Below are 13,195 nucleotides of genomic sequence, written 5' to 3'. Positions count from 1 at the left end.
CATTTTTTTAAAACCCCACTAAACAGGTGCATATGCGAAGGGAAATGAGGGCAGGGGATGATGTCTAATGCATAGCTATCAATAAATTAGCCACATCCCAGTACGAGAGAAGAGAGTTGCCATCATGCATTGAACAGGTGCAGCCTTATTTTAATGCAGAGGCGGTCTGTCTAGCCATGCAAAGGTAACTGTAATCTCTTCGGAACTGCAATATGCTTTCACAAGAGCGTGATGCTAATGCACATCTCATTTTCTTAGAAAGGTAATAACAGGAGTTAAATATTTGAATGAATGCAAGCAGGGAATGATTGCACTACAGCAAATTAGTTTACTTTATAAAAAAAGGAAAGAAAGAAATCATGCGATGCCCAAACTATACAATCTGTTTGGGTAACATAATATATCCCAACCACAAATACATTCTTGAAGGAAAGGTTATTTAAAGCTGCTTTATCTTACTGCCCATTCCAAGTGGAAAATAATATTTTTAATGCATTCAAATCTAGTTGTTTCTGAATGGATATCAGGTGGGGCCATACACTCACTAGCATTTGTATAGAATTGGGCAGTGTATGTACACTGACATTCTCCTGGGGAAAATACATATTTTAATTAGATTATCAAAGGCATCTGTGACATCCCACATTCTCCCCCCAAATTTAAGAACCACTGACTTAGAGTGTTTGTCTTTAAATGCACTCAATTAAGAGGCTTTTTTTTTTTTTTTAATGTGAGAGGTTACATTTTAAAACTGGCTGAGAATTTAAACAAGAATTCACGGCAAAACCAAAAAAACAAAAAAGCTAAAGAGAATTCTGGAAAGTATTCTGGGGCTAGGTGATGATGACCTAATGTTTATGTTCATCGAGAAACGTCCCAAGCATCAGATAATACAATCTGAGGATAAGACATTTATAAATTAAAACCAAAAAACATGGTTGATTTACAGAAAGAAACGTTTGCACACACTGTTCTAAAGGCTTCTTCAGGACCTAACCTGAAAGCACTCCCAAAGGCTCTGTGTATGGGCTTCATTCTGTAAGAAGTTTTTTCCTGGGATACCACCGTATCTTTCTTGCACTTAGAGTAGCATATTCAGCTCAAAATACTTCTCATGGTATCTCTGAGAGGTTGTACATACATGTGACATAATTAATGACTTGAGAAAGTACAAAATGTCTTGCTCAAAAATATCCAGAGAGCCAAGATAAAAACCCTATAGCAAATGCTGGGTGCTTAACTTAGAAGAATAACTTTAAAAATCTCCTATGGTTCTCTACATCCCTAGCCCCATACAATGTGATGGGTACATAGTAGGCACTTGATAAGGTGCTGTTAGTTAATTAACTAATTAAGAACAAGAACTTGGTGAGGCCAATCTCATAGGGTTTTGTGGGGAGAGGACTGAGGTTTAGTTGCTGTCCTGTAACATCCGATGTTGTCCTGAGCCTGTGTATGTGTCTCTTACGCTTCTACCTTCCGTCTTCATCCACACATCATCAGCCTGCCAGCTCCCTTGGATGACAACTACCCAATGGGTAATTTCTCCCAAATATGAGTCCTAGGAAGACAGACTGGACATGGTAGCCATTTATCTAAACAGACTCCAGGAGCAAATGCAAGGAGAAATATGGACGACTTGGGCCATTTAGCTCTCCCTGAGACTGTTCACTAGTTAATATTTTATTTCCAATCTACAGATTCCATAAACCACTGAAGTGCCTCTGTCCAAAGCCGTCTCTGTGGCGTATGGGGAATGGAGGTCTGTGAACTGTAGGAGTCCCCCAGCCAACGGGTACGTGACTCATGGAAGGAAAGATATGGGTACTCAACATAAGCCAGAGGGGACCCTTGAGAAAGAGGAGGGTATGAGCAGCTAATAAAAAGTCAATAACCACGTTAACAGCAACAACAGTAGCTACGGTTCACTTCACACGTGCCATTTGATGGAACTGACTACGTTGTAACCTTACCTGCATCTCCCTATTTCATCCTCTATCAACCCTACGGAGGCAGGTGTAGTCTTCACTCACCTGCTAAGGCAGAGGTTAAGTCGGCTACCCAGGGCAGTACGAGACAGAAAAGCAGGAGCCAATCTCATCTGCCCCACAGTCTGTGTCTTTATAGGATTGTAACAATCTTACAGACTGTGTAGACATTAGCTTTCTAACTCATCACCCATTCTCACTCAGTTAATGCTGGCAATCACTAAGGGGTTGGTTGGGCCAGTCTAGGGCTTTCCTCTCATTCCTGTGATCCCCGGTCCAAGTAGAGCCTTCCCCCCGCCACCAGGAGTGATCATGAATTAATGTCCCAATGACTTTCTATTTAGCTATGTGAGAAAGAGGAGACAGGGCTCTTCATAACCTACATTCTTTACTTGCTGGGAGAAATTTCAGAAAATATCAGGACGTGGAGGGAAAAACCAAATCAGTAAAAGGAAATATAAGAGCATCCTTAGTGACTCCTCCTGGGTGACTATCTTGACGTTGGATACTTCCCAGGGTCACTCAGGGCTTCTCAAAGGTGGCCTTGGAGGTTCTGTGGATTTTTTTCAATCTCTCAGAAAAAAAAAAAAAAAAAGGAAGCTATACCTGGACATAGGATAAATGACACATTCTTCGTTGCAATTTTAGTAACAGAGTATTCATATTGGATACTTCATGGAAAACAAAGGTTTAGGATGACAGATATGTCTTCAATTGGTGACAATGGGAAAAGTAGATTCTTCCTTAATAAATGCAGTTTTTCTCAGGTGCTGGCTTATGAAAAGATGGGGGCCTCTGAGTATGAGGGAGCATCGCAGAATGAGAGCTTAATGTGGCAATTTAGGAAATGATTGGATTTTTCCTGATTGGATTCTTTCTTTTGTTTTCTTTTTTGGTTTTAAACTTTTCAAATAAAAAATAAATTTTTTTAACTGAAGTATAATTGATTTACAATGGAAATGATTGGATTTCTTCTCTCTCTGGAAGCTTTCTGGAACCCAAGCTGGTGCTCACTCAACACCCTATCTTATCACTTATCACATTTGTTGAAATCGTTAGCATCTATGGTGTTCCCCGTGCCTGACTGTAAGAAACTCCTCCAAAGGCGCCATTTGCCTCAGCATCCTTAGCGTAAGACAGTGCATCGAGCTGAGAGAAGCAATTAACTGGACTGGGGAAAAGACAGTCAAATCTAGAAATCAGGAAACTAAAGGACTTTGAAGACAAACAGCTACAGGAAATCCACACTATTCCTGGGACCACCTGAATCCTGCTAATGTCACCCTGGAAACAGAAATGGGTTTCCAACCTCTCTGCTACTTGCTTCCACTTAACATAGATCAGGGCGCTCTCGACTCCAGCCAATGTCTGCTCTGTGTCCTGCTCAGCTCTTTTCCTCTCCAAGATGGGCTGCCCCTCCCAGGCCCCCCCCGCCCCCCCCCCCCCCGTGGACTCCTTCAGCCTAAGCCAATGAAGGGAAAGGAACCTTCATTGAAGATGCTGAGTTCACACTTTTTCATTTCAAAGCACTCCAGGCAGTTTGTAATCCAGCAAAACACCCAGGCAACTAGCTGAATTTCCTCCTTTTCAATCTGCTCTTATAGAGCATGCACACATGGACACACACACCCTTAGCCCTTCTGAATTTCCTACTCTGCCCGTCTTGAGAATTTTGTCTTCCTACTAGGTGTGGTTTCAGAATTCCAACCATAATATTGCCAGTGAAGAGGCACAATTCACCATTATAACCAAAATGATTAGGAAGATCACTGGAATATTAAAATGAAATCATGTCCAAAGCAGTCACCACCAACGTGCTTCACCGCTTGGAGATGCCTGGTTCTCTCCCTGGCGAACATGGCATTAGTTATACCTGGTTATTGCCAGCAAAGAGCAAGTTCATTATAAGTTTAGCAAATTTCAATTTTACAGCAGGTGTGTTACTCTGAGATTTTTATAAATTGTTCACATGAGGATAAGCCATACAATTTTATTTTTTCCTGCTCAATATAGTAGTGATATACTGAGGGTACATAGACCAAAAAGCGACAATTACCATCTACTAAGGTAAGATAAGATTTTCAGACGAACTAATGTGATATAAACATGCAATTCTGCATTTACGGCTTATGAATCTTGCTTTCATGAGCCTAAAGGGTAACTTATTTTTTCTTCATAACTCATGATGTGACCTCGGGAATAACAAATCTTTGTTTCTGCCTTTTTGAATCTAAAAATGGGCTCAACACTGTGGGCTGGAGATAATGATCATACTAGCAATGATTCCTTACAGTACACAGTCAGATACATAAGGCTTAGGACGTGGAGACGCACTGTTTTGGACGGTCGGGAGAATTTAAGGCCGATTCATCCTTGGTTCGTTATTATCCTCCACCTTTTCGGTAAAAAAACTCTAATGACAATACAGAAATGATGGACATCGTCTTATTTCTCTGCTTTTATTTTCCCTTCCTGATGATTTCATCAAATTTCACTTCTTAATATTCTTAACTTTGTTTCATTGCATTCGTTTTTAAAACACTTCAAATGCTCTACTTGGGAATGCGTGAGATATGAATAAATAATGAACAAAGAGTGTTTCCCTTTGTCATCAGAATAGAGATGATCTAGGCTTATTCAGGTTTTCTAAAAGATGGATAAGCCAAAGAGCTATAGAAAATGCATTTAACCCTTTCACACAGTCCTGAATATAGCCAGATTCTTTCTAGAGACCAGAAAGCCAGTCTCCTGGCCAGACTGTGCTGGGTATAGCTGAGTTTTCCTTTGAGTGGTGCTATTGGCATTTGGGCCCTGTAACTCTTTGTGTTGGGGGGTGTGTTGGGAGGCTGTCCTGTCCTGTCCTGTGCATTGTAGGATTTTTAGCAGCCTCCCTGGCCTCTACCCAGTAGATGATATCACAACAAACAAAAATAAAAATGTCTCCAGACATTCCCAATGTCCCATGAGGACGACTGCCTTAGAGACTTCCCTCTCTCCGACTCCAGGGGACCAGAATGTTCTAGGAGGATTCCTAACAGCGAGGCAGAAAGGGTAGCACTTCAAGAAAGCAGCCCATTACGCCAGTACCAATTTTTTTTCCTCAGCATTCACCACCATTCCTTGATATTCACTCGGCAACAGCAAAGTCCATGTACAGAAAGACCAAACGGGCCTTGGGGAACAAATCAATCTGCATTGTCCTCAGAGAGGGAAAAAGGAAGGCAAAGGCAATTTTGGAAAATCCAACTAAATGAGTCACTTCCAATTTCTTTGAACTTCAAGAGTTTGCGTTAGACTCGACACCTAATTTTCTCTTCTGGGCCAAAGGTTCATTCACCTTGAAGCACAAGATGTCTTTGGGGAGGGGGGCAAGACCGCCCCAGTGGATTGTACGTTTGAAACCCTCCTGTCCCTCCACCGAGGGATTCAAAGGGCAAATATGATCCAACCTCCTTAATCACCAGATGTTTGCAATCATCAGAAAGACGTCTTGGGCTGTAACCATTTCTCTGTTCTCCAGCATTCAGTCTCAAAGAGAATTTACATAACAAAATGTGACATGTAGAATGCTTAAAGGCACCAACCATGACAAGACGAATTACACTCATTTTTCAAGACTCTTTGCAAGGCGCTGCACAGCAAGCGCGCGGGCTGCATGCCGGGCGGTTCCGGGAGGCGGGGTGGGGGTGGGGGGCGGGCAGTCAAGGCCGGCATGCGCTAGATCGCACGCAAGGGGTGCTGGTGCGGGAGGCCCGCCCGGGGTCGGGGGGCTGCCCCACTTACCCGCCGTAGGCCGGGATCGGGGGCGGGGGCGCCGCGGCCCGGAAGGTGTTGTACACGGTGCGGCCGCGGCCTCGCAGGTGCGCCCCTCGGTAGGCGGCCGCGGCGGTGGCGGCTGGATACGGGAAGCCGGGCACTGCGGGCGACAGGAGAGAGCAGAGCTTTCAGAGGCACTCCTGCCTTTGAGGGAACCACCCGCCCCTCCCCACCCCCACTCAGGACCCTTCTCCCCGCAGGCCAAGGCTGGACACCTGCCCCCCTTCCTTCCCAGAGTCAGGCTTCCAAAGGCGGGTAGCAGGGAGGAGACCAAGGTCTGATTCCAGAAAGGATGGGCTAGTTCAGCCCGTGGTCCCTGTGCCCAAGGTCAAGGAGAGACCTTCACAAAGCATTCTTAATAACCAGAGAAAAGCTCACTGCACAAACTTAAATTTTTAAAAAGGTATTGCAACAGACTGCAAGATGTATGTGCAGTGTGCTCTCAAATCTGTCTACCTATCACCCATCTATGCACAGTGTGATATATATGTGGATGAGCACACACTATGCATGTGTATATGTACACATACATCTGTATAAGCATGTGTGCATGTGGAAGTGAATATATGTATATATGTGTATATACCATATACCTGGATGTGTGTATATACATGTATGCATGCATGTGGGTATATGAATATGTATATGTGCGTATTTATATATGCGTATTTATATAGTTATATATACAAATTCATATACATACATATTTCAATGTGTTTGTAGTTATCTCTGGGGCTGAACTTCATTAAGTAAATGTTAGTTGTCTATTCATAGCTTTCCCCCAACCATTTTAATTTTTTTCCTTATTTTCCTTTATGTACCTATATTGTTTGTTAAAAATTTTAAATTGAAATACTGCGTTCCTAGAGACAAGTGTACACATCGTTGGTGTATGGACCTCTCGGGCTCCAAGAAACAAATTATTACTAAGGTCCCATCAGCCCCCTAACCATTTACACAGCTTATAAAACCATTTCTACCACAAACATAATTGCAGAGAAGTGTGGGAATTCAACTCTGAAGGAAAGGGTTTGGGCAGAGTTTTCTTCCCTGGGGGAAAATTCTCTGAGCAGAGTGACTTGGTGAGGAGTCAGCAGGGAAAGTAAGCCTGATGCTTGAGATCCCTGATAATTAATACGGCTTCCGCTGCCAGGGGTGTCATTCCTCCTAGGATGTCTGCAAATCCTCAGGCATCAGGGCCCTTGAAGCCTTCACAACACCACCGCTGCCTTCCTGCTCCCTCTGTCACTGAATCTCACCGCTCTCACCATGCTGGCCATGCCTGTCCCATCCCACTTAGCAGCAGGCACTGTTGCCCACAATGAATCCCGTGGAGGGGATGCTTTTTTAGGAAACGACTGTCCCAGGAGCTCTATATTAAAGGCTCAGAGTCCTAAGGTAAGGGAAGTGCATTAACAGCATTAACCCAGAACCCCCAAACTTCATTTTTCCAGGAACTCTAGTCTGCAGAATACCCAACCTCTCACAGGTATTGAGAGATGTCAGTCATTTGTTACCTTTACCTCTTCTATTCATCTGCCAGCTCCTTGAGGCCTCCCACCGTATCCCATTCATCTTTGCATCTCCCTGCGCCTCCCCCAGGTCAGCAGAAGCCCCCTGATTTTGTCCACAGTAGGTTCTAGATACTGGACACAGTAGATTCTAGATGACTTACATGCATGAACAAGTGAATGAACTGTGGGCTGTGGTCCAGCCAAATGATTGACAGACTATCCAGGGAACTTCGTCTCCCTGTTCCATTCTCTCCCCTCATCCTGCTTACCTAACAGGAGCTTTGAGGATTTCAAGAGAGAGGGAGACAGATGACATGAACCAGGGTGGGAGGGCTTTCCTCCCCATCTACAGCCCTGCCTCCCCTGCTCCAACTCCCCTGGGATTTCAGACAGTGTTGGTAACAACAGGCAAGGCTGGGAAGGACACAGCTTCTCTTGGCATCATAGGACCCTAAAGGCTCAGAGAGGCCTCACAGCCAAGGAAGCTCTTTCCCCCAGTTAACTCAGCACATCCAAACTTCCCTCTGCCAGGATCTCTATTTTGCTGAATACCTAGCCTCTCACAGGGTGCTGTATTTCATATTATGTTAAACTTGCCTCCACCCTACATCCAAACGGCAGAGAAGGGCTTTTCCCCTCCCCTCTATCACGTTCAAGAGTAGAAGCCCTCCACCCAGAGAATACACTGGTGGTTGCCAAGGGGGAGGGGGCTGGGGGAGGGATGGAGTGGAAGCTAGGGGTTAGCAGATGCAAGCTTCTATATATAGAATGGATAAACAACAAGGTCCTACTGTATAGCACAGCACTATCTTATGATAAACCATAATGGAAAAGAATACTAAAAAAAGAATGTATTGATATATATATATATAATATATATAACTGAATAACTTTGTTGTACAGCAGAAATTAATGCAACACTGTAAATCAGCTATACTTCAATTAAAAGAAAAGAAAAGAAATAAAGAGTAGAAGCCCTTCACCCCATTAATTCCCATTACTCCCAGAGTCCTTGGATAGAGTAGGTTTGCAGCTGCATGTGGGTGGCAAGGGGCGGGGAGAAGAAGGAAGTGGGATTTCCCACAGGAGCCATTCCCAATTCTATATTCATGGAATTGCACGGAGTGGAATATAACCCCTGACCCAGAAGTGAAGGCAGACTAGCTGTCGTCTGGAATTCTCTGTGTTCTTGAATGGCCAACAGCTATCCTGTTTCGTGGATTCTACCATATCCTTCTGTGCTGATGCTGGTAAATGCTAGGCTGGTAGAATCAAGTCAGAATGATTTTTATCTTTCTATTTATGTCTGAGAAGACCACCTAGGTTATTTCTTTTTTTTAAATTGTCGTTCAAGACAAATCATACAGCAGTACTTACTTCTCAGCTTTCCAGCCCTCACCACCCATGTTTCCTGGCTGGTGTTTCAACTACTGTTCTTGAAATTGCAAAGAGGTGTCAACCTCAATGGGAAAAGCAGGGAAACCTAATACCGTAAAAGCCCAGGAGTCATGAGATAGGAGATGTTGGCTTTAGGACTGGGGAGAAAATGAGCAAGCGTGCCTTTGACTCCAGCGCTATCGTGCCACAGTTCAAATATTAAGTTTTCAGAGGAACACCTTGGATTTTGAAATAAAGCAAATGAAAAGTTCACAATCTGGCAGAGCAGCTGGCTGCCTGTGTGAGGAAACACAGTAATTACGCTGACCCATTCATTATCGCTGGCTACGGCATGGAGCGAGCCAGACAAGATCCCTCTCAGCGACAAGCAGGTTTTACAATAATTCTTGGAGGATTTAGATGTTGAGATAGAACATGAAACAGAAGCTCAGCAGTAGAGCGAGGGGAACACAAGCTGCTAGAAGGGTAGAGCCAGGATGCCACTTTGTACCCCCTTTGCTGCAGGGAGAAAATATCCTTCTCGATGCAGGATAAGGGATTTACGGGTCTTAATACCAGGCTCTTTGGGCTGCTCCAAGCAGGGCACATTAGAGGGATTCTTATTTTGTTAAAGGAACAAGGGAAGGACTGCACATCAACTTCCTGGGAGGCCAAGTACCCTTAGGTAAAATAAGGAGGTTCCATTGTAACAGGGGCTTCATGGAGAAGGCACGCGAGTCTCCCAGATGGATGGTTTTCTCAGCTATCCCTTTCTTGTTGCCGTCTAGAGCTGGCCAAGGGGTCTCTTTATGAAGTCTCTAGCTAGTCACCGTGATGGATGAATGTTCCCTTCTGTTCCCCTCTTTTCTTCCCCCCTCCCTTCCTCCAGAAAATAAGCAGGACCCTGTGGGGCTCCTGGGCACAAAAGCCTTTCTGTGTCCCCTTCCATGAGTTTCAACAGGCAGGTTCAAACAGTTGCTAATCAGGGAAGGGAGGGGTTGGGAAGACACAGGAGGGGCAATCAAGAGACAATAGCGCAGCCTTGGGGCAGAGTACTGGTTCCCCCTCAAGGGATACACATAATTACTTGCCTACCAGGTGTGTTGGCTTATTGAGCATGGTTAACTGCACATGTGAAGCGAATACTTAGATGATTCAGATATAGATTAAAACAAAACCAAAATGGCATTATCCTTGAACCATGTAGAAAGAATGTTAATAGGGAAGAATAAGTCTGACTCCATGTTAAATCTGTTTCTTTCACTTAAACCTTCGTATTCTATTACTTTTGCTTCGATTTAAGAATGTTGTCTAGAGCCCAAAACAGGACAGCCCATTCTCAAGGCTCTGGCTTTTCAGGGTGTAACACTTTTCCATTCATATAGAGATAAAAAGTTCAAAACAGAGAATAACATTTGTCTTGCTGGAAGGTTACAGGAACATCCCGACCTGACCTACCAGACAGCTACAAGAACAAAGGATTCTGACACCAAGAAGTCTGCAACAACCAGCCACGCCCCTCCCTCACCTTGGCTTTGTTGAAACCATTTGGGGAGTTTGGGGTTTTTTGAGCCACCCCTCTCCTTGCATGTCCCTGCGATAAACCTTCCTGTGCTCCAAACTCCGACATGTAGGTATTGTTTGGCCTCACTGTGCACTGAGCACACGAACTTGGGCTCAGTAACAAGAAGACATCTTAATTATGTGCTTATATTTCAGTGTGACACGTCTCTTTTGCTGAGTTATCATGTCCTCTCCTCTTATCAATACCCCAGTTCAGGAGTTTGGATCCAGGAGGTGGGCAATAAATGTTTAATAAATCCAATGCAAATGCCAAGTGGAAACTCACAATGTCCTCTCCACTTCTGAGATGGAGTAAATCAATGCTAATAAAAGTCATCTACCTGTCACCCTGTCCAATATTCGTAAATGCCTCTTTGTTAATTAAAGAACAATGTTAGAAAGAAAAGACACCAAATTAGAGTTATTTCTGAAGGCCAACGCTGGAGTTTGATTTTTTTTTTTTCTAGTTGAACTTCAAGTTAATAAGCATGTAAACAGACCGTCAATGGGGAACAATGGAAAGCATTAAGGCTGCTTTGTGGATACCAAATAAATCCTTAGTTCCTGGCATGAGGGAGACAAGGGACCGGAAAAAAAAACAACATAGGTTCATTATACTGGAAAGGTTTCCTCTTAAACCTGATCCAGCATGAATCAAAGTGAAAAATCTGGTATCACTGCAACGAAAATTGGATTTAACTCATAAGCTAAAAATGAGTTTCTCTCAAAGAAAACACGGCAAGAGCTTCTGGAGCAAATACCAATTGCACATCTTGTTGACACATCAACATCCTTAGCCCACCCACTCCCAACCTTCGGCTAGATTTATGTCCAGAGCATATTGGGAGGAGGTTAGCAGAGTAGCCATCTCAGTTCTCGGCAATAAGGAGTTCTCCTCCGCCAATGAACTCAATGAAACGGAAACTTCAGGAATGTAACCAGAGGCGTGCTGTGAGGTGCTCAACTATCAAGGCAAATCAACATTTTTAAACAGAAGATGTGTGGGTGTATCAACCCCGCCAAATGGGCCACTTACCAAAGTGTCAACTGCTTATTGCCTTTCTCCCCGCCAAGACAAAGCCTCCACCTCCCACCTCCGACCAGCTCGGCGTTCAATGTATTTACGGTGAAGAACACGTGATAGCCCCCACGCCCCGCCCCCCCGCGTCTCTTTTACGAATGTGGTGCTTACCTTCGAAAATAAACACAAACGAGATCACCTGAAATCCCAAGAAAAGATACACAAAACCAGTGGAAAATACTTGAGGGTTATAAACTGCATATTAAAGTTTTAGAGCTCCAGGAGAGATGGAAGAGTAGCAGATGCAAAACCCGACAGGGGGGCAGATTCTGCATCAAAGCCATAAAAATATACAACTGCTTTAACGGGCAATTATTCTTTGCATTTGTGCACGGGTTTGAATTTGCATGAGGTTGCCAGATGCCCTGAAAAGGTGTGCCGTTAGGATGGTAGGCGGGGTGGGGGGGGGAGCTCTCTCTTTGTCTGCTCTTCCTCTCCTTTGCTTCATAAATGCCACCCTCCCCCGACCCTTGAAATGTTTTAAGACAGAGATGTTCATACTCCTTTGGGGTTCAATTGTTCCGTGGGTAATTTACAGTAGGAAATATTCACTTACACAATTCGGGGGGTGCAGACGCGGTTTCAACAGCAGGTTCAGGGTTCTGCAGGATTCCCCTTGAGGGAAGCCCCGTTCCATGAGCTGCACCATAAATTAGGACGTGGCATAATAGGTAACATACTGAGGTGAAATAAACAGCCAGCTATAGCTCCATTTCACAGGCACAGCACTGTATGCTAAACCTCACAATGCGCTGTCCAAAACAAAACCCCCAAAACACCTGATGATTTTTTTCCAAATGGCAAAAATGTTTGCACATTTTTGCAAGACAAATCTCAAAGAAAGGTACATAAAATTGGTTTGTAGCACAGAATTTATACACAACTAGGTCACTGTCTTTAAATGGCATTAAATGGAAAATGTAATATGATGGACCATATTTATTTAGTTCTCGGTCAAACTCAAAATGGAAAGGCTTTCAATTTGGTTGAAATTTAGTCATTTAAAGGTCTGGGGGTAAAAAGGGAGTGTTCCATCCATGCAGTCATCTACAAAAAGACCAAAATGGCCACTCAATTTGCTGGACTCTCTGGTTCTCATACGCACATACGTTTATCCCTGAAATGCACATTTGGGATCGGCTTTTGTTTCATTTTAAAATGCATGTTGATATTAAATACTGCTGTTTAGAAGTGAATAAATCTACATTTTGGACAAACAGTTCCTTATAGGACATCCTCATTTGAAATGCATTGAATAGGAAAACAAAAATTTCTAATTAATGTACAAGTCTAATCACCATTCTCCACATGGAAGAGTAATTTTTCACTGTTCATTTGCTCGGTTTAATCTCAAAACTGACATAACAGAAACGCAATGTCCTATAAATCTCCACTCATTTGTTTCTTTAATATTCATATTCCATTGAACTGCAGCTGCTTGTTGCTGCAGCCTATTACAACTTGCGAAAGTGTCGATAAAAATATTATGAAAGGCAAGATGTGTTTCTTCCTGGCTGCATGTGCCATTTATTTGGGGAAAGACAATAAATGGCTCGTGGATTGTCCCCCCCTCCCCCCACCTGCTGCTTGGTGGGTGATTAGTGATTAATTACCTGGCAGCAAATTGACATGGCACAGGGAAATTGACACAGCCCTGATTAATTAACTTTTTATGGGAGGTAGTTACTCACAAAACATTGTGCACCATAATTGAATCTCTTTACATAACGTCATGGTACAAAAGTTTTAGTCAAATCCAAATTAGCCAGAAGTTTCTAGGCTGTTATAGGTCTGATGAGGACGCATCCAAGGAATTGGCAAGAACTCGAACTTGGAGAGTGAGGCACATTTTTGAA

The 13,195-nt window shown here is 43.5% G+C and overlaps 1 protein-coding gene across 13 annotated transcripts in view; it reads right to left on the bottom strand.

Moving 5' to 3' along the window:
* RBFOX1 (RNA binding fox-1 homolog 1) overlaps window positions 1-13,195 on the bottom strand; it is a 362,962-nt gene that overhangs the window by 53,119 nt on the left and 296,648 nt on the right. For all 13 annotated transcript variants that reach the window (XR_009535051.1, XR_009535052.1, XR_009535050.1 and 10 more), the window contains exon 9: window positions 5,772-5,904. Coding sequence is in view for 10 of the 13 variants with exons in the window: in XM_060122300.1 (XP_059978283.1) it covers window positions 5,772-5,904 (133 nt within the window). In the remaining 3 variants the exon portion in view is untranslated. The remainder of the gene's footprint in view (window positions 1-5,771; window positions 5,905-13,195) is intronic.

The sequence above is a fragment of the Lagenorhynchus albirostris genome, chromosome 15 (genome assembly GCF_949774975.1).
Source record: "Lagenorhynchus albirostris chromosome 15, mLagAlb1.1, whole genome shotgun sequence".
Classification (NCBI taxonomy): domain Eukaryota; kingdom Metazoa; phylum Chordata; class Mammalia; order Artiodactyla; family Delphinidae; genus Lagenorhynchus; species Lagenorhynchus albirostris.
The sequence above is the reverse complement of the archived record's forward strand: the minus strand, read 5'-3'. Positions and strand labels throughout refer to the sequence as shown.